Genomic DNA, 25,772 nt, shown 5'->3' with positions numbered 1-25,772 from the left:
ATAAAACTATATTGAGTAAAGTATAGAGATTGCTATTGCTGACCTATCTTTCTGAAAATGCTAGTTGCCTGGCTGTCATGCTGATTCAATAGCTTTGATATGTTCTGCGTCACTAAACCCAGGACAAGTATGCAAATCAGATGTTCTAATTTCCTTCTGATTTCACTGACTGCATGATTTTTTAGTGGCAACATGAGATCAGCTCAACATCTAGGAAACAAGGATTTTCAGAAGGAGGTTAGCAAAGTTTATTGTTTTAAGCAAAGATTTTCTTTAACAGGATTGGGAAGTTAACAGAAGAAAAGTACAATACTTGGCCTGATTGTTTGGCACAGAGCACAAGGAAAAGTACAACACTTGGCCTGATTGTTTGGCACACAGCACAAGGAAAAGTACAACACTTGGCCTGTTGGATTAGTACAGAGCACGTACATACATATGTATGTTATAGATACATGGCCCTAGATCAGTTCTGTCTCTGTGATACAATAATGTTTAATTTGTTAAATAAGACTACATTCACATGAGTGATTGGGGGCATACAGCAGATTCCTGCAGCAAGAACAAGCAGTTTCTTGCAATTGGGAACACATATCTATGCAAACAGCTGAGACTACAAAGCCTATACAAAGCAATGGCAGGCTGACAGGAACTACAGCTCGTCACATGTATTCACACCATGATTTCAGTTGTCCCTAACAGCAGGTAACTGCTGGATGTTTGAATATACACTACACTGCCAAAAGTATTTGGACGCTTGCCTTTACACGCACATGAACTTTAATGGTCTTAGTCCGTAGTGTTAGTCCATAGTGTTCAATATTGTGTTGGCCCACCCTTTGCAGCTATAACAGCTTCAACTCTTCTGGGAAGGCTGTCCAAAAGATTCAGAAGTGTGTCTACGGTAATGTTTGACCATTCTTCCAGAAGCACATTTGTGAGGCCTGGCTCGCAGTCTCCGCTGTAATTCATCCCAAAGATATTCTATTGGGTTGAGGTAATGACTCTGTGCAGGCCAGTCCTCTACCCCAAACTTGCTCATCCATGTCTTTATGGACCTTGCTTTGTGCACTGGTGCGCAGTCATGTTTTAATAGGAAGGGTCCATCCCCAAACTCTTCGCAAAAAGTTAGGAGCATGAAATTGTCCAAAATGTCTTGGTATGCAGACACCTTAAGAGTTCCCTTCACGGAACTAAGGGGCCAAGCCCAACCCCTGCAAAACAACACCACACCATAATCCCCCCTCCACCAAACTTTACACTTGGCACAATGCAGTCAGGCAAGTACCGTTCTCCTGGCAACTGCCTAACCCAGACACCTCCATCAGATTGCCAGACAGAGAAGCGTGATTCGTCACTTCAGAGAACACGTCTCCACTGATTTAGAGTGTAGTGGGGGCATGCTTTACGCCACTGCATCTGAGGCTTTGCATTGCACTTGGTGATGTAAGGCTTGGATGCAGCTGCTCAGCCATGGAAACCCATTCCATGAAGCTCTCTACACACTGTTGTGCTAATCTGAAGGCCACATGAAGTTTGGAGGTCTTTAGCTATTGACTCTGCAGACAGTTGGTGACTTCTGCGCACTGTGCGCTTCAGTGTGCACTGACCCCGCTGTCATTTTACATGGCCTACCACTTTGTGACTGAGTTGATGTTACTCCCAGTTGCTTCCACTTCGTTATAATACCACTAACAGTTGACCATGGAATATTTAGTAGCAAGGAAAATTCATGGATGGACTTATTACACAGGTGGCAACCTATCAAGGCACCACGCTTGAATTCACTGAGCTCCTGAGAGTGACCCATTCTTTCACAAATGTTTGTAGAAGCAGTCTGCATGCCTAGGTGCTTGATTTTATACAGCTATGGCCATGGTGGTGATTGGAACACTGAATCCAATGATATGGAGGGGTGTCCCAATACATTTGGCAATATAGTGTATATGTGATCAGTCTGTATGCTCCTAAGTTCCCATGTGAATGTAGCCTAAACCAGCACAAACACCTATTGGGAATAGGTAAAATACAACAGAAACTGCAATAATCTCTAAACTAGGGTTGCCACCTCATCCCTTTAAACTCAAACACATATTAATTGTACGGGTTCTGATGCTAATTTAGTTCAAATAAAGCAGTGAGTTTAATTACCATCTTAATATGTGTTTGGTTTTAAAGGGATGAGGTGGCAACCCTACTCTAAACTAATTGGCTTACAAATGGTATTGAATCAGTTACTGCAGTACACGTATATTCAGTTCTGTTGCCTGTTTCTTTTGGAATTTTCCTAAAATTATTTTTAATGTTTGATCATTTTAAATACAAATAACTGTTAGCAAAGTTATCTTTAATTAAAAGTTTCGAAGTATGACTCTAGCACTCTAAAATAATAAATTTTTTCCCAGATTGCATCCACGTATTTCAAAGACTTCCATTTGTTGTTAACGGGGGTCATTTGTTTGGCAACCTCAATAGAAAAATGGAACTTGCACAAAAGAATAGCTTTAAGAATGGTGATGTTGGTGGGCGTCAATCCTGGCTGGTAAGTTTTCACATGTCACAAGCTGACACATTCATAACATGAACAATGTAAATTGCCAAAGCAGTTTATCACAAAATCAAAAGTAAACAGAGTATGATTCTGTGAAAAGAACTAAGCTTTATAAATACAAATAGCCATGTATTAACACAGGTTCTAATGTGTGCGGGGGTCTTCCTAAGACAATATGTATGTAAACATTAAAGAGCATTTTAAGTGAATTAATGCGCACTAACCCATAGCAACTCACCAGAAATCAGCTTTAAATAGCCTGGATGCACTTAACTGCTGAAATATTGGTTCCTATAACTTCACAGCTTTATGCAAACTGTAAAGCAGTATTTAAATGTTAAACAAACTCACACAACACACTGGAGCCTGCCAAATCACCTCCCTCTTCCCCTTGTTCTCCTTAAGCCTGTATGTTACTGTTCTGTGTGTCTGTTGAGAAAAGTAACATTTCTATGTGTAGTGTATGTGGGGAAGGATGAAAAGGTAGCCCATTACATCCTTCTCTGATCTTTACGTCCCAGGTCCTTCGGGCATTGGGTCAGATAGATCACAAGGGGCACACGTGCTTCTTCAAAGCCATTTTAAAGTAGGTCATGTAGCCAAGGGCAGAAAGTACTAGGATCAAGGTATAAAACAATGGCACCTGATTAATCTGATAAAACACTGGGCAGTTATCTTTTGAACAAGTCTGCTTGGGGTGGTACATCAGGTGAGGGGGCTGGTAGATATATAGATATATAGATACATGGTATGATTCAGTTTGTGGAGACTTTTATCTACAATCATAGCCATGGAAACATAAAACTTTGTTTTAAGCATATCTGCCTTTTCAGAGAAAACATGTCTGCATTGTTTTTTGGAACTTTATAGCTTGTTAATTCTATAATGTGTGCACACTTTGCAGGCTTATGCTAGGATTTATGTTCAGCACTGGGTTTCTGTCCATGTGGCTCAGCAACACTTCTACTGCTGCCATGGTGATGCCAATCGTAGAAGCAGTAGCGCAGCAAATCATTAATGCTGAGGCAGAAGTTGATGCCATGCAAATTAATTCATCAGACGGCATTCACAATGAAGTGTTTGAACTTGAAGGTACATATGATTTTCCATTTAACTAAAACTAGTGTGCATTACTAGTCATCCAACTGTACGTTAATCAGTCTATGTCCATGGCTGTATCTTTATCTTTGCTGAAGGAATCTTCATATCTTCTCCATTTTGCGCATTTAAATATAGAGACAATAGTGATGTATGAAAAGTGCACTAACCACAACATTTTTATTGCCCACAGCAAGCCATTTTTATACCTGGACTGCAGAAATGAAAGCTTGAAACTGACTGACTGTTATGGAAAAACAAGGGATTTTTCCTATAACATTGTTTTTATATATCAACACTCATTGAAGCATAGCTGGAATATTGCAGACACAATTAATTACTGCACTTTAGGACACAAAAGTGTCTGACCTTTCCACATATCCAGTAAAGCCATTAAATGTTGTTGCTGCAACTGGTAATGCTTTTCAACAAAAAGTATTCATCATTTCCCCATCATATAAAACACACTAGGAAAACATTAAAAATGGAAAGCAAGGCTGAAATTACCCTGGCATGTTCCTTACAGCATGGAATTGAATGGCTTACATTTCTGCCTTGTGATGATTGATAAGACTGAAGCTCCTAGAGCTGAAGCGAGGGCAAAATTATGAAATTCTGTTGATTGATGATGATGCTTGTTCCTTTAATATGGGCATACAAGAGTCTTGAACTATGGTTTTTGTGAACTTCTCTCTATACTATTTTCTGTATGTTGTCTCTGTTTTCTTTTGTTACATTGTAACTTTAAAACTTTTCATAGTTTTTTTACTGGAAAAAAAGTGGCAGGAGATCAGGAGCCAGAAGAAGAAGAAGTCAGCTGAAACAGAGTTCAGAGTTAGAGAAATAAAAAAAATCTGAATATTAAAGAAACATACAAAATGTTTAGACATAACATCTATCTGTAGGTAAAAGATGGGGATCCAAAGTTTTAATGTCCTCTCCTGCTTTCTGTATTCCCTCTCCTACTTTCTGTATTCCAAGTTTGCTGAAATTTAGTATTTTATTGCCTTGGGGCTTAAGACTCAGTGAATCCCCTCCTACATCCTGCCATGGAATGCCAATATCTAAACAGAAATGATAACTTGAACCAGTGTACAGGACAGCAGGGGTCTCCAATCTTTCTAAACAAAGGGCCGGTTTACTGTCCTTCAGACTTTAGGAGGGCCAGAGTGGCTAGTGGGAGTAGAAAATGTCCCAGAGTCAGTAGGAGTAAAAAAAATGACATAGTGCGTGTGGTCAGTGGAAGGAGGAATAGTGTCCAGTCATTGGTATAAGTTGGAGGAACAGGGCCCCATCATTGGCATTAGTGGGAGGAATATTGCCCCATCATTGGTATTAGTGGGAGGAATAGTGCCCCATCATTGGTGTCAGTGGGATGAACAGTGCCCCATCGTTGCTGACAGTGGGAGGAATAGTGCTCCGTCATTGGTGTCAAGGGGAGGAATAGTGCCCCATCATTAGTGTTAGAGGGAGTAATAGTGCCCCATCATTGGTGTTAGTGGGAGGTATAGTGCCCCATCATTGGTGTCAGAGGGAGGAATAATGCCTCATCATTAGTGTTAGTGTGATGAATAGTGCCCCATCCTTGGTATTAATTGGAGGAATAGTGCCCCATCCTTGGTATTAATTGGAGGAATAGTGCCCCATCCTTGGTATTAGTTGGAGGAATAGTAAATAATTGTTTATATCATTAGAAGGACTTGTGCTCTATCATTGGTGTCAGTAGAAGGAAAAATGCCCAATAGTTGGTGCCAGTGGAAGAAATGGCACCTTCTTGTTGGTATCAGTGGGAGGAATAGTAACCCAAGGGCCGGATAGAGTCAAGCAAAGGGCCACATTCGGCCCACGGGCTGCTGTTTGGAGACCACTGCTCTACAGGAAACAATGGGTTGAGACAACCAGGGTATGACGGTGCAAAGAATATGATACAGAGGCAAGAGTAAAAAAATTAAAAGACAGGGTACACCATAACATAAAATCTACAGATAATAGGGCTAAGGACACAGACAAGAAATATCTAGAAAAGATCGGAATATGAAAGATACTGAACATATGGCACAAAAAAATAAGAGCATACCAACTCAAAATCCAGATGCAGGACAGACATGACAGGATTTAGGATGCTAGAAAAAGATGTGAGTTATTATCGCAAAGGAATACAAAGGCAAGGTGCAGAGACAAAAGACCAACACACAAGAAAAACAAATGTTATGATAAAAGTACATTATTACAGCAACTTTCAGTAGTAAGTGGTTGCAGAGATTAACTCCACCAACATTAGTAATGAAACAGACTAATGGTTAACACACAAGATAGCCATAGATATAAAATAATGGGTGTCTGATCTAGCCATTTTCAACAGCTCAGATTATCATCATGTCTATGCTAGCAGTAGAAAACACTGGATAAGACAGGATCGAAACCATATTGATGTTTTGTTTTTCCTTCTGCTTTCACCTGGCCTGGCAAGTAACACACCTTCTGTTTTAGTAAGACACAACTCTGGATGAATGAAGAGAATGATTAGGTTGGTATTTTAAGACTAGGTTAGTAATGTAGTTGGGGGCAGAGTTGAGGATGGTTTTGTAAATTGTTGTTAGTATTTAATTTGTTGGGTGAGCGGGAGCTAGTGGAGGGATCAGCAGAATGGGGTAGCAGAGAATGAGTGGCTGGTATGGTGGATGTGGATGGCTTTGTTAGTATTTTTAATTTAATTTGTTGGGTGAATGGAAGCCAGTGGAGGGATCAACAGAATGGGGTAGCAGAGATCGAGTGGCTGGTATGGTGGTTGAGTCTGGCAGCAGCATCTTGATGGACTGAGGAGGAATAGCCTATGTAAATGTAATCCAATGAGAAGGGAGTTTCAGTAGTCAAGGTGAGATATGGCCAGGGAGTGGACTAAGAACTTCATTGATTAGGAAGGGGCATATTTTCACTATCTGAAAGGATACTTCAAAGTCCAGGATTACACCTAGTACCTTGGCATGCAGGGATGGGTTGATAGTTGAGCCGTTGATCTTGATAGAGAAGTCAGGGGAAGAGGCACACGGAGGAGGAAATATTATGAGCTCAGGGTTTGGTAGATTGAGTTTGAGAAAGTGGTATGACATCCAGTCTGATATGTCTGTTAATAAATTAATGATGCTTGTGGAGACTGATGGAGTGAGCTGAAGAGAAGAGAGAGAGATTTGGGTGTCGCCAGTGTAGAATTGGTATTGAAGTACTGACAATACGTGGTAAAATCTCATATTAGCAAAAAGATTTTTATCAGTCATGTAGCCACAATTTAAGCCATATCATCTCATGTCTATGGTTATGTTTAGGGTTCCCTAAGTTTTGTATCCACTTCAAAAACACCCTTAGTTTGGGGGAAGGGCTTTTTTTATCTTTTACAAGCTTCTATTATGTTAAATTGTCTGCAAACTTGTAAGTAAATATAGGCTCACTGAACTTAATTAAGGGAATCAGTTTCCTAAACTGGAATTTTTACTTTATATATGCCTAGAAATCCTGTAACTATTTGGTTTATTTATGAATTGCAGGTGTCAATAGCACCTGTCTGACACAGAACATGCATGCTGTGTGCTTGTTGGTAATGAGATTAACGATTGCTGATATCTGCTTTATTTGCTTCATATTAAAATCAAATTACAAATTGAGAGATTGCCAATATCACATTACAAAGTAATTGTAAATCCTTTGATAAGATGTGTTTGAATTTTTTTTTCTAAAATAATGACATTGTTATTGATAAGGGATTTGGTTCGCATTTTATCTATTCAGGTTTCAGAAACAGGTGGTTTTACATTTAATTATGCCTGGAATTTTTATAACTCCAGCTACAGCAATATGTGCATAATCATGGGAAGCTATAGTATTCTGTGCTTTCCTATCTCTTCACCTTAAATATCACTATACAACCTTTGTAGTGCAGTTAAGTTCATTGAAGAAATATTGTTGAATGGTTTACTTTGCTCTGTGTGTAGGTATGCAAAATATGTTCTAAATGTATTGGGAGAACTGTAAAATGTAAAATCTAGCTTGTGGTGCTTTGCAAGGACAGGGTAATGCAGAGGTTGCAACAGTGCCTGCTTAGGGTAATACAATGAGGGAAGTATCAAACGATGGCCATCATGATATAATCTGTGGGGCTTGGCTGTCACTTGGATAGATGTGTACCAGGCGTGCTGATAGAGGCTACCATATGAATGAAGCTATAAATAGTGGTTACATTTTTGTTACATTATTGGTTACATTAGTGTTGTATTGCAGTCAGTGTGTCCAGAGTTCCTTAGACCTTCCGTGTTATTGGCGCAACAGACGATAATAGACAAGACAGATGCTAGAGAGATATAAGTCTTTATTCTTGTTACCTGGAGCAGAATTTTCTATTTAAAACTTTTTTGCTGTATTCATAATTTTTGGGGGCCAGTTTGCTAATTTTTCAGTTATGAAGTCAGAAAAATTGCATGCTGTTTTCCATTACCAGAAACTAGAGAATTTTACATACTTCTGTCTCAGAGTTGATACATATTTATAATTCGCCTAACATACAGTATGTTTCATGCACAAAATCTAAAATTGTATTTCTTCTAAAACTGTAAATCTGTAAAGGTGGGCAGGGACAAAATGTGTATTCGACATAGCTTGAATTTCAAATAGCATTCATTGGTATGACAACACATCATAGAATTATTCACAATGTTATGCTTTGTGCTAATAACTTACAGAAAACACCAGTGAGATGGCTACAAAAAGTGATCCAGAAAAACAGGTTAATGGGTAAGGGCAGAATTTCACAAACCTCAGTTCCCTTTCTTTACTGCCACCTAAAACAATTTAATTCTTTGTTGTTTTTGTCTTGCAGCTATACTAATGGAACAGTAACAAAATTGAATGATGAAAAAGGCACAGTATGTTTATATTTTTTGTTCTTTTTTTGTTCAAACACCTCAAAATATGTCAGCCAGCAAGCTTGCCTGATCTATAGGAAGGAAATCATCACCTATTCTGGCTATGTTATTGAACGAGTTAGCTGTATGTTGACTCATAGCATTACAATGATTTCTGTGCAAACTACTTTTTTTTTTTATTATTATTATTATTATTATTCAGGATTTATATAGCGCCAACAGTTTACACAGCATTTTGCAACATAAGGGCAGACAGTACAATTACAATAAAATTTGGTACAAGAGGAATCAGAGGGCCCTGCTAGCTAGAGCTTACAATATAAGAGAGAGGGTCAAGAGATACAAAAGGTCATAACTGTGGGGGGGTGAGTTGATAGAGAAAGTGGAAGGTTAGGTGGGAGCAGGATAGGCCTCTCTGAAGAGAAGGGTTTTCAGGGATCATCTAAAAGTTGGCAGAGTAGGAGATAGTTGGACAGATTGGGGTAGGGAGCTCCAAAGAATGAGAGATGCTCGGGAGTAGTTCTGGAGGCAAGCATGGGAGGAGGTGACAAGGGAGCCAGAGAGTAGGAGGTCTTGAAAGGAAGGAAAAGAATGATTAGGTTGGTATTTTAAGACTAGGTTAGTAATGTAGTTGGGGGCAGAGTTGTGGATGGCTTTGTAAATTGTTGTTAGTATTTAATTTGTTGGGTGAGCGGAAGCCAGTGGAGCAATCAGCAGAATGGGGTAGCAGAGAATGAGTGGCTGGTATGGTGGATGTGGATGACAGCAGCATCGTGATGGACTGAGGAGGAATAGCCTATGTAAAGGTAATCTAATGAGGAGGGAGTTGCAGTAGTCAAGGTGAGAGATGACCAGGGAGTAGACTAGGAACTTCATTGGTTAGGAAGGGACATATTTTGGAAACTATCTGAAAGGATAATTCAGAGTCCAGGATTACACCTAGTACCTTGGCATGCGGGGACACGTTGATAGTTGAGTCATTGATCTTGATGTTAAGGGAAGAGGCACATGAGGGAGGAAATATTATGAGCTCGGTTTTGACAGATTGAAGTTTGAGGAAGTGGTGTGACATCCAGTCTGATATGTCTGTTAATAAATTAGTGATGCTTGTGGAGACTGATGGAGTGAGCTGAAGAGAATAGAGATAGATTTGGGTGTCATCAGTGATGAATTGATATTGGAGTACTGCCAATAAGTGGTAAAATCTCATAGTAGCAAAAATATTTTTATCCGTCATGTAGCCACAGCTTTAGCCATATCAACTCATGCTTTGGGTATATTAAGGGTTCCCTAAGTGAGCAATGTTGTATCCACTTCAAAAACTCCCTTAGTTTGGGGGAAGGACGTTTTTATTTTTTTATCGTTTACAAGCTTCTATTATGTTAAATTGCCTGCAAAATTAAGTAAATATAGGCTCACTGAACTTAATTAAGTGAATCGGTTTCCTAAAATGGAATTTTGACTCTATATACAGTGGGGAAAATAATTATTTGTTCCTCTGCAGATTTTGTAAGTTTGCCCAGTTACAAAGAAATTAAGGGGCTATAATTTTTATCATAGATGTATTTTAAACGATAGAGACAGAATATCAACCAAAATTCCAGAAAAAACACAAGATACAAATGTGATAATTTGAGTTGCAGTTGCAGTGAGTACAATAAGTATAATAATTATTGTCCCCACTGTATGCCTAGGAATCCTGTAACTATTTAAATTATTTATGAATTGCAGGTGTCAATAGCACCTGTCTGACACAGAACATGCATGCTATGTGCTTGTTGGTAATGAGATTAATGCTTTGATGATATCTGCTTTATTTGCAAAATATTACCATCAAATTACAAATTGAGAGATTACAAGAATCACATTACAAAGTAATTTTAAATCCCTTGTTAAAATGTGGTTTCATTGTTTTTCTAAAATAATGACATTGTTATTGATAAGGGATTTGGGTTGCATCGTATCTATTCAGGTTTCAGGAACAGGTGGTTTTACAATTAATTATGGCTGGAATTTTTATAACTCTAGCTACAGCAATATGTGCATGACCATGGGAAGCTATAGTATTCTGTGCTTTCCTATCTTTTCACCTTATATATTCTATGAACTTAACTGCAATACAACTTTTGTATTGCAGTTAAGTTCATAGAAGAAATATTACCGAATGGTTTACTTTGCTCTGTGTGTAGGTATGCAAAATATGTTACAAAGGTCTTGGGAGAACTGAAAATGAAAATGTAATATCTAGCCTATCGTCCTTTGCAATGGACAGGTTAGCACAGTGGTTGCAACAGTGCCTGTTTAGGGTACAGCAATGAGGGAAGTATAATGCTTGCAAACAATGGCCATCCTGGTATTATCTGTGGGGTTTTGCTGTCACTTGGATAGCTAGGGTCTATTCTGTGTATCAGGTGTGCTGATAGAGGCTCCCATATAAATGATGCCATAAACAGTGGTTACATTTTTGTTACATTATTGGTTACATTATTGCAGTGTATTGCAGTCAGTATGTCCAGAGTTCCTTAGATCTTCGGTGTTATCAGCACTACAGACGATAATATGCAAGACAGATGTTAGAGAGGTATAAGTCTTTATAAAGAAATTTCACTCTGACTGCCCATTTTTTTAAAACCCTCACTTAACTAGAGGCTGGGTTGTCCTCAGTTCAGATATTCACCAATCCAGTGGATCCAGTGATTTTCTTCTGATTTTCCACTGCCAATGTTCTAGTCCCATGCTGCCATCTTCCTCCATGATGTCATCAGGAAGAGGCTGTTTCTTCCAGGTTTAGGTAGCCACCTCCTGCTGATGCACCACCAGGCCCACCGCTTTTCTTCTTTTATGAATGAGAGTCAATGCTTCCTGGAATATGTGGTGTGCATGTCCCAGGGGGCACTGGGTGTCGACATGTCATTTTGGCATAGGAAGGTTTGTCTAGGGGGAGAAGCTGAGGCATGAACAATAGAAAAAAACAGCTAACACCAAACAAGAAAAAAAAAAAAGAGGAGGCTTTTTGTATAGCTGAAGGGGGTGGAGGATTGGAATGGATGAATGGTTATTTCAAGAAAAAGTTCAACTTTAAACAAATGTTTGGATCAAACAGCAGACAGTAGCAGAGTCAGCAAATGATAACCAGGTCATGCACAGATGAACAAGATGCAAACAAGGTGCAGGTTCTAGACAGACAGAGTACATAGTGTCAAGAGCAGAAGTAAGGCAGGCCATAGATGATTCATTTTTCTTTTCCAGTCAGTGGGTTGATTCCTCCATCCACACATTTGAGTTGGATGGGGGAATCCTCTCGCTGTGTTTTTGTATTCTGAAAGTGGGGAGACTACCCCCGTTGTCAGAAAACACTGATTACCACTGTCAGCTATAGCCAGCATTGCTGATCAAGCAGAAATTTTCCAACAGGGTGGTTGAATAGAAGTCAATCAGTAGATCAACTTCTGCAAAACCACCCTGTCGATACATAGATGCTGAACTGGCTGAATTTTGATCAATGTATGGCCTGCTTAACATCCTGATAATAAAGCTCAGAGAAACAGCCAGACCTCCATCCAGGACAGCCTGTAGATCAGGCAGCGGCTTGAAGCTGTAGAACTACTTTAAAGGCTGAGTTCACTTTTTATAAAAAAAAGAAAAAAAATGCACCTCTCTTTGCATGTAAAAAAATGTGCAATGAGTTTTTTTTACTCTGCAGCCTGTAAGGCATTGCACCCCTGATCAACAAATTGCAATGCCAGGATTCTGCAGACTCTCAGTCAGCTGTCTGCCCTTACTTCATACAGGCAGGCAGTTACTGAATTTCAGGAAGAATCAATGAACTACCTCACCAGCACCCATTGAGAACTACAAGCCATCGGCCGCCATGGCAGACTGTAGTTGTAGTTCATTCATTAATAGAACTCTATGAATGAATGACACAGACATGTGGGTGGAGCCCCACATGGCCATGCTGTATTTGAATTGTGACAGGAGGTGCGGAGAAAAGATCACCCACCCATTGTCACAAGGAAGGGGATTGACGGGAGTGGAGACAGAAAGTGGAACATGTTGCACCTTCCCCCCTAAATACAGGTGGATCATGTAACATGTTCCAAAGGTGAACTGATTCTTTAAAGTCCACTAATGAGGACAGATGAGGGCAGGTGTGCAGAGCAGAGACCTGAGCTGCAGTGCTGAGTAACAATAAACAGATGGATAAGAATTAGTCCTCATGCACACTGGACGTTTTTACAGCTGCTGGTCTTGGCTTTTGACATTTTTTGACTTTTTTTTCTACAGCTAGTAAACCCCCCAACATGTTATCCTATGTATCCATGCACACATAGACTGTAATCAACATTTTTTGGCAGGGACATTTTTTTGGCTGGAAAAGAAACCCAGGACTAGTGGGTTTCTAGAGGAGTTTTTAGCTGTAAAAATGCTGTAATATCGCAAAACACAGTAAATCACGCTAAAATGGCGCAAACTGGCATTTTGTGACTTTTGTTGACCAAAAAAAAGCTAAGAATGCAAACACGGAAAAACGTGGCTAAATGCTAATGTGAAAACACTAAAAAAAGCTGAAAAAATCACGTTTTTAATGTGACTTTACACAGCTAACGTTACCAACATTTTTAAAATGCCCAGTGTGCATGGAGCTTTAGTGTGAACTCACAATAAACATTGCCAAAATTTGATTGTCCCCTTCCTCACTCCTCTGCAATCATATTACATTATAGGGAAGTGTTCCTGGCACACTTATGTCATCATCTCTACTAATCAGGCCCCAGCAGGGGTGGACTGACAACTCATGGGGCCACTGGGCAATTGGGGATCATGGGGCCCCTGTGTCCTTGCCTACACTCAGAACACACCCCAAAAAAGCCTATAAAAGGTACCTGGGGCATTTTATGGGGCCCCCTACTGACCCCAGGCCCTCGGGCAGTGCCTGAGTGCTCGAATGGTCAGTCCACCCCTGGGCCACAGTGATCACTGCTTCTGTACTCAGTCATCTGTGGAGAGTTCTGTGCTTGGTTTGCACTCACGCTGAAGCAAACTGTACTGGACCAAAAATGAACCATGCCTGGGACTATCTCTTCCAAGTGGTCTTGGGCACTGTACAATGACGGCTCCCAGGCATGGTTCAAAGCACTCACATTACACAAATGTACTGGACCAAGGGGGTAAACCATCCCCGGCCTCGGTTAAAACTGCCAGTGTGAGCGCACTCATAGTTAACATTAATTAGTTCTCATTAATTGTGTTCTCTCTTTTCTTAGTTTGTTTTGTTTGTCTTTGTAGCACCACTGTAAAAAAAAAAAAAAAACTTTTTGCAAAGCTCATATTTCATTTTAAATAACTTCACTTTGCTTTGCATCAGAAGCATAATTGTAATGCCTTTATAAAATGGACAAATCTTCATAGAACTTTTTTATGCAATTAGCTGTTTTTAGTGAGTAAAAATATGGCCCAAAATCCCTACGTTCACCTCCCTTCACTGCCCTTCACACTTTAATAAAGCTGACCCTCTTCTCTTCTAATTTTCAGTTTCAAACCACAATAAAAACCAAGGTTTATTTTGACCACTTGCTTTAGAACTACAGCATTTTACATTCTGGATTATTTCAGTTTTGAGGGTTATTTGTATTCCTAAAACAAAGCAAATTAGTTTACAGAAAATGAAAACGTGCGTCTAGGGAATTTCAATAAAGAGGCAATGTCATTTGTCATGTCAACAGTGCACAGTTCTATTGAAAAAACATTGACTGGGGTGATTTAGGTCAAGCGCATATTGTGGGATCATTACCTGTATTTCTTATGTGGGTTTTTCATACCCCCTTGAGTCATAAACATGTGACAAAGAGTATGATAAATGCTTTACTTATTTGAATGCAAAAGAGAGTCAAGCTTTGTCTTATGCATGAGCAATATATTCAAATACATGATTCATTTAGAAAGCAATCCTGTAGCAGAAAGCATTGTGATGCATTTACTATTTGAAGATTAACTCAAAATTCTACCTGTAATGTGGCTATACCTCTATTATAGATAGTTCTGAGTTGTGCTATATAATACAATTTAAACATGGGGCAGCAGTGTCTTAGTGGTTAGCACCCCTGTCTTGCAGAATTAGGATAGAAAAATAGAAAAGTGACAGCAGAAAAAGACCAAGTGGTCTATAGAGTCTGCTGTGTTTTTTTGTTTGTTTGGTTTTTTTTTTTGGGGGGGGGGTTGTTAACTTTTTGTCTTGGTATCGATCTATGCTTGTCCCAAGCATGTTTGAAGCTATTTACTGTTGACTGGCTCACTACCTCTGCTGGAAGTTTATTCCAAGCATCAACTACTCTTTCAGTAAATTAGTACGTTCTGGATATTAGTTTTGAACTTTCCTCCAGTTAGTTTAAGGTCATTGATTTTGGTTTGAAATGTTGAAAATAATGCCCTCCTGAAACGTATTCACCCCCTTGATGTTTTTAAAGGTTTAATTCATGTCTTTCCTTTCCCTTCTTTCCTCCAGACTGTACATGTTAAGTTTCTGAAGTCGCTCTTGATATGTTTTATCCCCCAGACCTTTCACCATTTTTGTTACTCGTCTTTGGACTCATTCTATTTTATCAATATCTTTTTGTAAGTGAGGTCTCCAGAACTGGACACAGTATCCTAAATGAGGTCTAAAGATCTATCTAGGGGAATCAGGACCTCCTTCCTCTTGCTGGTGACCCCTCTAGTGATGCATCCTAGAATTCTGTTTGCTTTCCCCACTGCCTGGCCACACTGTTTGCTCATTTTGCAATCATCTGAAACAAGTACCCCCAAATCCTTTTTCTCTGTAGTTCTGGCCAACAATGTACCCCCAATGTTGCACTCTTTCAAGGGATTTTTTTCCCTAGGTGCATTATTTTACATATAGAAACATTGAACAACAATTTCCACTTTTTTGACCAATCTTCCAGCAATGCCAAATCATATTCCATGTTACAAACACCTCCGTAACAACCCTATTGCACACCTTTGTGTCATCAGCAAAAAGACATACCTTACCCAACAAACCTTTAGTTATATCACTTACATCTAGATTAAATAGAACAAGACCTAGTACAGAGCCTTGTAGTACACCACTAGTGACTGGTCTCTTTTCCGAGTGAACCCCATTTACAACCACACTCTGTTATCTATCCTTTAGCCCGCTGTATATCCTCTGAACCATCCAAGGGCTATGTCCTAGCTTGTACAACTTTTGTATTAGATCATTATGTGGAACTGTATCAAATGCCTTTCTGAAATCAAGATATGCTATGTCCACAGAACCACCCTGGTCCAAAACAATGGTAATACAGTAAAAAAAATCGAATCAGATTAGTCTGACATGATCTGTCCTCATTAAAGCCATGCTGCTTTTGATCCAGCAAGTTGTGTGTTTTTAAGTGATCAATGATCCTTCTTCTCAGAAGTGATTCCATTAATTTGACTACAACTGATGTTAAACTCACTGGCCTGTAATTGCCAGCTTCTACCTTGTGGAGAGGTACAATATTAGCTGTCGACCAGTCATGAAGAGCTTCACCTGTTAAAAGAGATTGATTAAAAAGATCAGTTAATGGTTCAACAAATATACCTCAAAGTTCTCTTAGAACTCTGGGATGAATACCATCAGGGCCCATTGCTTTACTAATCTTTAACCGAGACAGTTTCTCTGCTACCTCTGTCTCTGGAAATCCTAAAAATGAACCATCATTACTAGAATCAATATTATTTCCCAACTTAATATTGTTAGTGTATTTTATTTATGAGAAGACTGAACAAATGTTCCTTGGTATTTTCTGAGAAGACTGAACAAAAGTTTCTTGGTATTCCTGAGAAGACTGAACAAAAGGATCCTTGGTGTGAATGCCAATAAAGACACTATCTGCATGGAGTGTGCATGTTCTCCCTGTGCTTGTGGGAGTTTCCTCCCATGCTGGTAGGTTAATTGGCCCTAATAAGTGTATGTATTCATATAATATAGGTTGACTTGTATACTGCTTAAGGGAAAGAACAAATGTGAATGTACAATATGTAGAGTGCTGTGCAAAATTGTTGGTGATATATAAATGCCTATAATAAAAATAAATAGATTGTATTTGTGTAACACTAACTCATTTTAACTGCTTGTTAACAGTCTTATCAAATACATATACTTGAAACACTAATTTGGATAGGATCGTTTTATGACAGCAATATAATGAGGTAGGATATACTAAAGGAGTTAGGAGTCTTTGATTGTGTAATTATTCAACTCAGTTATCCAATCATGTCAAAACAAATTCCTGTTGACTTTGAATATCTAATCATACTATGTTTTACACATCGTTGGTAACTGAAGTGATTATTGACACAATTTTTTAGTTTAAAAATTCTCAATTCCTTTGGAAAATCAGCCTTTGTTTCTGTCAATAGTTCCACTTATTGTTCTAGAGTGGAAAACTCTTCTGGCTGAGTTGGGTTTTTTTTTGCCTTGTTATAAGGCAGCTGCTAAGAGTGTATTCCAAATGCATAGACACACGAACATGCAAATATATGCATTTATTATACCTGGATTGTGGAGTCATATGCCAATAACCTCCAATATGCAAGGTCAGTTTAAGAAGGTCATAGGAAATAAATGCACTTTTTTAGCTATTTATATTTTACTGGGTAATAAGGTAGAGATGACAAAAAATACATGTATTTTTATTAAATCAGAGTTTACGTTATGTAAAGTAAATGTTTTCTTATATACTTTTTGTTTCCAATCAGACTGATGAAGACTGTAAGGATGCAGCCTGTAGTCAACAAAAAACACAGAATGAATACAATACGGTAAGAGCTAAATCAAGTATATAAGTCTTTGCACATTTTGCTTAGACACTACTTGAAAAAGAGCCAAGTAATAATTCTAAATTTCAGATTACTGCACATATATCTATAAACCTTTTAATAAGCATACTGTATACTGTATACTGCTATACTGCTATACTGTATAATACTAAGGAAAAATTGCACTAATGCCATGCATTTAAAGAAATACATTTCTTTTATTACCTTTACCTCACTGACTATATAATTTTCATGACTTGCACTAGGAGCCTTAATCTTATTGTTTTAGCAGAAAACATACTCAGAATATTCATTGGGGTAGATTTACTAAAACTGGTACACTTAAAATCTGGTGCAGCTATGCATGGTAGCCAATCAGCTTTTAACCTCAGCTTGTTCAATTAAGCTTTGGCAAGAAAACCTGGAAGCTGATTGGTTTCTATGCAGAGTTGCACCAGATTTTGCACTCTTCAGTTTTAGTTAATAACCCCCATTCCTGTTTATATACACAACACTAAATACACACATCTAACTTTTTCTACAGTGCTTTATGCTTTTTAAGTCAAAGTTCCTGCCAGCTGAATAGCAGCTTAAGAAACTGTTTCCCAATGCACTGGGATCTGACATCAAGCAAAATTACCAGATGTCTCCTCTCCTTCTCCTACCTCTATTGGCAGAAATTGTCATCATTAAGGAGCACAGTCATGTGGCTGTTTTGGTTATTTGTTTCAGAAACTTAAGCAGAGTATACATGGACCAAAAATTGTCTGGTTTAGCAGAAACTGGTAGGCCTTTTGTTTATGTGTACTGTTGTCTGTTCAATAGGAGCCAGTCTAATGACCAGCTTCTGTTGAACAGTCATGCAAGGTGGAAACACATTGACCTGACATTGAAATAAAGTCTGATAATATTCTTGAAATGGATGTAGTAGACTTAAGTTACAATATCAGTACCTTCCGTCACTTGTGCATGAGAAGGGACTTTTCTATTAGGATTATTCAACAATGATGAATTTTATGCAGGAAATAAAAAAGTGGCTTAAAGGTAAAAAAAAATGAAAACAAAAATCACCATAACATCCCATGTATTGTGAAATGTGTGCCAAAAAGGCAAATAGATGGCCAAGGACCAGTGACCAGTATTGCCTGAAGGTTCTTTGCAGCTGATTTTCTTTCTCCATTATTGACTTACCACGCCTTGTCATACACTGTGTCTTTGTGTGGTTGAAACCATTTTGGTAGAAGCAAAGCCTTGCTTCTTCACATCAGAGCTGGGCCCTGATGTCTATCAGTAGAGGGGATAAATCATAGGTCCAGGGATTGAAGGAATCAGAAGCAGTGAGATCTTTGTATTGCAGGTCCTTAGGTACAGCTCGCTCTCTAGGAAGGGGAACATGGAGTAGCACAGTAGTGACATCACCATGCCTCACTTCAAATCATGAGACTGGCAGCCAGAGGTGCAGTGTCTTAGATTATCTCACACTGTGAATACAAAGCTAAGAAGCTGTAGGCATATGTCAGGAGATGATGATAAGCACATAAGATAGGGCATAGCAGGGTGTTAATAATAGTTTTATTAACCAATAAAAAAACAATATCCACTCACATTAAGTATATGTTTATTGGTGAAAAATTTGTCTCCAAATTTTCAGGATGAAGACAAGAAGCAGTGCCTGTCCAGCAATTAAGCAAGTGATCTGTCAAATTCAAAGCAGTTACTGGCACGTTGAAACACTGTCAGTGTAGATAACATCTGCAGACATTTAATGCACATGTAGAGACAGTAGGCTGGTCAGATGCAGGGGTGGACTGACCATTTGGAAACTCAGGCACTGCCCGAGGGCCCAGGGTCAGTAGGGGGCCCCATGAGATGCCCCTGGTACCTTTTTCATAGGCTTTTTTGAGTTTGGGCAAGGACACAGGGGTCCCATGATCCCCTATTGCCTGGGGGCCCCATGAGTTCTCAGTCCACCCCTGGTCAGGTGATGCATTTCCAAGCTAACTGCCCCTTTGTTAAGCCTACATTTTCTAGATGGTTAGCAGGTTTAAAAGTACTGGGCCAGGAGGACTACAAGGACCAAGGTGGCACAATGTGAAACGTATAGAATACACACAAAATCTAAATGGGAATTATATCCTTAGATAATGAGAAATGTTCATACCAACTGGTAAAAATATGAGATAGAAAGAAGTGCTATACTGTCGATAAATATTAATGAAAAACAGGCCTGTGGTAGGGGTACTGACACATTATGCTTCATATAAAATGGTCACATAAAACATACTAACGGCCTCAGAGATGATGATGATTACCCAAATTGAAAAAATACGTAAAGAAAATATTTATATAAGGTATGTAACCAATAACAACAGAAGCATAATATGAAATATATTTAAATGGGTAGCACAAAAATACAAATAGTATGTTTTAACATAATGTTTCCTGTTATCTATTTTTAGGTGTCAGTACTTCTATCACAGGTCCCTTTTTCATTATTATATATTGATAAAATTTCTCTTTATCTCATATTTTTACCAGTTTGTATGTATGAACATTTCTCACTCCCGGTGGCCCTTTCCCACTCCTGGACTTTGCGACTGTCTAATCATAGACTGAAGGAATGAGCAGGCAACTTAGATGCTGTGAGAAAATTGGGGAGATCTTCTAACTGAAATAGATCTATGTTTACTGTTTAACCTGCAAAGGAATTTCTTATTCTGTCCAGCGGGATTAGAAGTTCCAACTACAGAGTTTTTGGATAAACCAGTCCCCTAACTATAAAAGGACGTAGTACAGAGCAGCCATGGATTATCGTTGAAATGGAAGCTGTCTAAGGGAAATCATAGATAAAGCTGACAAACTACATAGGGAAATGTTAGGGAAACTGTAATTTTATTCTGAATGCTAGTTCTTTGGGCAACCAACCTCTTTTCTATTTATTTATATTATTATTTTTTTGTCTTTCAGTTTGTTTAGTGGTTATTTGAGGTAACTTTTAGCTCCTGACCTGTCCGTAGCAAACTTTTTTTCCCTGAAAGACTTGCCTTAAAACATAGTGGTTTGTTTCAGAGAGTGGTATATTGCTTGTTTTTTTTATTTTTGGGGTATAATGGTTTTTACGTTATGTTGAGAGAGTGTTTAGTTTCAGTTAAAAGGTTTGTTTTACGCTGCAAGTTTTACCTTTAAAAAAGGGACCTTTTGTTTCAGGGGTAGTTTTTTAAGTTTCTTTATTTGCATTTGTATTTTTTTTTACTTTTATGTTTCTGAGGCCTACTTTTGAAATTTGGGGTGCTTAAAGTGTTATGACCAACTGTTCTTTAAGTTGTCTATTGTTTGCAGTACACCACAGAATCATTTGAAGTGAAAAAAAAAGAATATTGTGCACCTAAACCATCTCGCATTAAATTACTCACATTCACCACACCCTCCATCCCCATAGATAAAATAAAAGTTAGTCATACGCCAGTTAGGCCTTTTTTCCTTGAATAAGTTTCCTGCTACTGACCAATTTTACATAAAGTATATTAATTCTTCTTGTGAAATCCTATCCCATGATGTTTTTCTTTAGTAAATTTGTGCCTAGCCTTGATCAATAAACTTGCTGTTGATTAATTTTACACTGCTGCATCATCTGGGGTCTTTTAATTCTTGTAGTAAAACATCTGCCTATACTCTTTGTTTATAGTACATTTTGGTTTGTTGTTCCTGATTAAGACTCTCTTATTGCCAGCCAATTTTAAACTGCCGTATTCTCTGCAGTATCTTCATTTTTATAGTAAAGCCCCAGTCTGTTCTTCTTTTCTCTAGTATATTTGGGCCTATTCACCATCATTAAAGATGTTTGGCTGCTGGCTAAGTTTACACTGCCATATCATCTGTGGTCACCTAATTTTTTTCTTGTCTAAACAACTATTTTGTTTTGTCCCGGAAAAAACAAGGGCAACCACGGAAAACTACTTATTAATTTCAATATGCCAGTAAAAGAAGGCCAATTTGTGTCTGTATGAAACCATTTCACATACATTTTGTCCCTAGTGCTTTGTCCTGTGCCCTGCCTACATTTTTACCGTTCTTTCTGCCTGGAAACTGAGAAACATCCATGGCGTCCAAAAAGCGTCCCTTTAGGTCAAAAGTGGTTTTAGACCAGTTAGAGAACAGCGATAGTAAATTAGAACCACTTGCATAATTGAGTGATAATGATTCGTGGGGAAATTTGTCATCAGACACTGAAAACAATTTTGCGACTGAGCTCAGTGATGTGCGAACTTGGCGCTCTATTTCAAATTTCAGTGTTTTTGATTTGGTTACATTATTGAATTAAATTTATTATTATTATTATATTATTATTTTTTATGATTATGTATTATATTATAATTTATGATTTCATGGTTCAAATTTTATCATACCCGGGATGTTTACTAGACTCTTGTTTGGACAGATATCAGTGAGTTATTCCTAAGAATTACAGGCCTACAATAAAAAAACAACATATTTCCATTGAAAACAATGTACCGCTTTGAGCACAGAAGTACTGACACAATCAGACTGCTATGGAGGTTAAATAAATAATGTTTGTGGTGCTGATGCTGTACATAAGCCAAGATAATTGTAAGGGTTGGTTCACTTTACCACTGCGTTGCATTGTGTTAAGATGTGTCAACTACAACTCACTTTAACAGGTTACATGCATTAAAAACCAGTATGCTCCCCCTTACCTCCATAGTCTTTAATTTGATTCTAAGTATGGATTTTCAGAGTTTTGAGCAAGATTTGTCGAATGTTTGGTGAATCAAACCTGGGTAGAGTCATCTATCACTATTCCTGATTAGGTAATTCAACCTCCTGGTTCAGTAATGCCAATTTCTGCATCAACTTACCAGACAGGGAATCAGTATTCTCACTGCAGCCCAGTAGCACAAGTAGATCTAAAAAGCAGCAGAACAACTAGTAAAAATGTGTATTTTCCAACTACCCAATACCTACCACCCCCTGGCTGTTTACTCAACTGAGTAGAACAGCTCTTCCATTTGCTTAATGTTACTGAAACCTTTCTCATTACTGCCCATGCCTGCACAAGGAGCCCTACTAGTGTTGTAAAGGGTCATATCCAGCCTTGGGAGATAGTTCAGGTGAAAAGGTCTTGGCAGAGTGTGTAGATGTACTTTGTCACTTAACAGTCAAAAAAGGAGGAGAACTAGCTCTAGCTCTCAGCCAACGAGAAGGAAGAGTCCCTGGATCGCATTGAGACTCAGGTAAGTATTAGGGGGGCTGAGGGGGCTGCTGCATACAGAATGTTTTTTACCTTCATGCGTAGAATGAATGAAGGTAAAAATCTTGAGCCTTTAGAACCACTTTAAGCAGTTACTGCATTTTTATGGGATAAAGATTTTACATAAGCCTAGGTAAAAACTATGGATCACATATGAATTGCACAGGAAGTGCATTGCATTCTTGCGTAATTCACATGCAATTCAGTGCGGTGTAATTTAGGACTATTTATTTTGAATGGGCTCATATCGCACCGCATCGCACCAAAGTAGTGCATGCACCTATTTTAGAAATGTACTGTACAACAGGATCACATGGTCGTTTTGTACCATGTGATCTGCCGCAGGCAAATGCACTAAGTTTGCAACCTGCATTGGGGTGTCATTAATATTGCACTGACACCCACTGCAGATTGCAAGGACAATATGATTTGAACGAAGTAGAGGAAACATGCACGAATATTGGGTTTCCAGCATCACGTTCTAGTTTGCGTCAGGGCTAATTGAATAAGCCCTGGTTCACACTGAATGCGACTTTGAAATCACGATACTTCACTTGAAATAGCATGACATCAAAGCCACAGGTCAGTGCGATTTCAGGTGAGACTTGCCTGACATCTGTGTGACAACATGCAGAGATATCTATGCAAATCACATCTGAAATCAGCGAAAATAGTGCAGGAACTACTTTCAAAATCAGTGCGACTCAGATGGAGTCACCTATCTCCCTGCTTGCTGTCTCCTCTGGCATGCAAAACTCAGCTTACATTGCCTGTGTGCCAGGACTACTGACTCCTGTGCATGCACAGGAGTGATGTCATCCTAAGCTGGCCAATGAAGACTACCGAAGAGTGGCACCCTGCAAAAGATGCTGAGGCCGGCGAGGGACAGGGAGCATTGAAGTAAATGTAAGTTTGGTTCCACTTTAAAGGAATTTGAAATAGGTAAAAAAAGACAACTAATGCAGCTATGACATCCAAGAATTGGTGAGCTGCAATACAATACATCTTTATTTCATACTGCTTTTAGTTACAGCGAGTTGGTAGGACCTAGATGGTGTCCAACTGCAAGTATCTTTTCAAAATACAGGAAGACAGTACCATTTCAATACAAGAGAAGAGAAGAGAAGAGAAGCTTACAATCTAAAAGAGAGAGCAAATGATACAAAAGATAATAACTGTGTGACAATAAATTGCTGGTGAAAGTAAAAGTCCTGTGCTTATGTAGAGAAAGGAAAGGGTTCCTTGAAGAGATGAGTTTTTAGGGACTAGCTAAAGGCTGTTCACCTTAGCGCTGGGTACACACATGAATAAAAATTTGGTCGGCTCAATAGGGATTGGCTGCATTTTGACTTGTGTGTAGTCCTCCCTTTTCAACAGAGGCAAAAGTCATTAGATCGGCTTCTGTTGAACGGACCCACTGGAAAACCTTGTTCGATCAGTGCCTGCATCCAATCAGCTGCAGTGCTGATCAGTGTATTCTGACAGCAGAGAGTCCCCACTGTCAGAGTTCAATGTATCAGCATGGGGGGGGGGAGGGTTCGGGGTGTTTCTGCATCCACTTAATTTGTGTGGATGCAGGAATTTGTTTGTTTCTTTTCCTTCAGCCCGCTGGCTGAAAGAAATAAAAAATAACTATGTGTACCCAGCTTTAGTGTAGGAGATAACCAAACAGGTTTGAAGTAGAGAGCTTACTTCAATTGTCTATTTGTGTGCAGATGATATAATTATACAGGAATTTGATTTTCAAATGACTGGATCGTTGAATTAAATATTCCCACAATGAGGTTGATTTACCACAGGCTATTTCATGGGAAGTTGCACTTTGCAAGGGAATTTTCCCCAGCACTTAGTGAATGAGGTAAAGTTCTGTTGACTTCCATTATTCAATCATGTGCAAACAGTTTTCCTTGCATGTGATCGGGTATTCTTTATATTCACTAAATTATCATGAAAATTCTATTTCAAAATGAGCAGTCTATAAATTGTGTGAAGATTCTCCACTCATTTGGTAGATCAGCCTCAATGTGACTATTTTTCAGATTGGGGAAAAGCAGGATATGGTTATCTGTACTGGGAGTAACCTGCTGAAATCTGTACTTCTACAGATACAAAAGAGAGGCCAGTGGGACAGGCTGGCTTTTATATCTCTACAGGTGGGATATGTATTAGGGGAAGGCATGCTGTGGCTTGTAGTTGTACAGAAACTGAAAAGACAAAAAAGCGGCATGGAACAGATGGCTAGCAGTAGAGCCTTCCAAGGCTTGTGATTCTACAAAGACAGGAGAAAGGCCAGTGGGGCTACCGATTTTGGGAGTTTGGCATTGTTTGATATTTAGGCATACTTATGCTTTGCTGTAAAAAAAAATACATATTCTTAATTTCTCTGATTTATGTGGCAGAAACAAAATGAATATGCCTGAAGCTGAGCCATAATTCATCTGCTATTAGCATCTCAGCCTGATCTGTTACATGGCAGCTGAACTGCATTAATTACATCATTTTCATGGGGAAAACTACCTCTAGGACATTATTATGGCAAAAGGGGATAAATTATCTCTTCCATTTTCCATGTTTTGATCTGAGCACTGATCCTCAGGCTTACAGCCTCTCCTATCATAGACATTTCCAGTGAGAATGAGAACTTAGAGTGAATAGCAGCTGGCATCAGAATCTCATACATTGCTGATGTATACTACCTGCCAGGGACGGACTGACAACTCATGGGGCCCCCGGGCAATAGGGGAACATGGGGCCCCTGTGTCATTGCCCAAACTCAAAAAAGCCAATGAAAAAGGTACCAGGGGCATCTCATGGGGCCCCCTACTGACCCAGGGCCCTCGGGCAGTGCCCGAGTTTCCAAATGGTCAGTTCGCCCCTGCTACCTGCCATACTGCAAGTCCCAGTAGGGCTGCTTTTCCTTGTCATCTCTGCTATTTGCTGTATGGCTGCTGCTTCTGGTTTTTGAAGATTTGGCACACTGGAGTCTGTAAAGGCTATTTGTATCCACTGTTGTCATATATTGTCAGAAACCAAAAGTAGTAAAGAAATCTGCCCTGCAAACACTAAGGGGTATGATTATTCTATGTAACACAATAAAGTTCTAAATTAAGAAAAACAT

At 38.9% G+C, this 25,772-nt stretch overlaps 1 protein-coding gene across 1 annotated transcript in view; it reads left to right on the top strand.

The window, feature by feature from the left end:
- The window catches only part of SLC13A1 (solute carrier family 13 member 1), an 83,970-nt gene that overhangs the window by 17,560 nt on the left and 40,638 nt on the right, over positions 1-25,772 (top strand). Inside the window, exons 3-7 of the mRNA XM_089672137.1 lie at positions 2,406-2,542; positions 3,456-3,643; positions 8,380-8,431; positions 8,517-8,562; positions 17,326-17,388. Of these exons, the coding sequence (XP_089528263.1) occupies positions 2,406-2,542; positions 3,456-3,643; positions 8,380-8,431; positions 8,517-8,562; positions 17,326-17,388 (486 nt within the window). The remainder of the gene's footprint in view (positions 1-2,405; positions 2,543-3,455; positions 3,644-8,379; positions 8,432-8,516; positions 8,563-17,325; positions 17,389-25,772) is intronic.

Source organism: Staurois parvus, unplaced genomic scaffold (assembly GCF_062004578.1).
Source record: "Staurois parvus isolate SC_StPar_1 unplaced genomic scaffold, SC_StPar_1.0 ptg000120l, whole genome shotgun sequence".
Lineage (NCBI taxonomy): Eukaryota > Metazoa > Chordata > Amphibia > Anura > Ranidae > Staurois > Staurois parvus.
The sequence above is the reverse complement of the archived record's forward strand: the minus strand, read 5'-3'. Positions and strand labels throughout refer to the sequence as shown.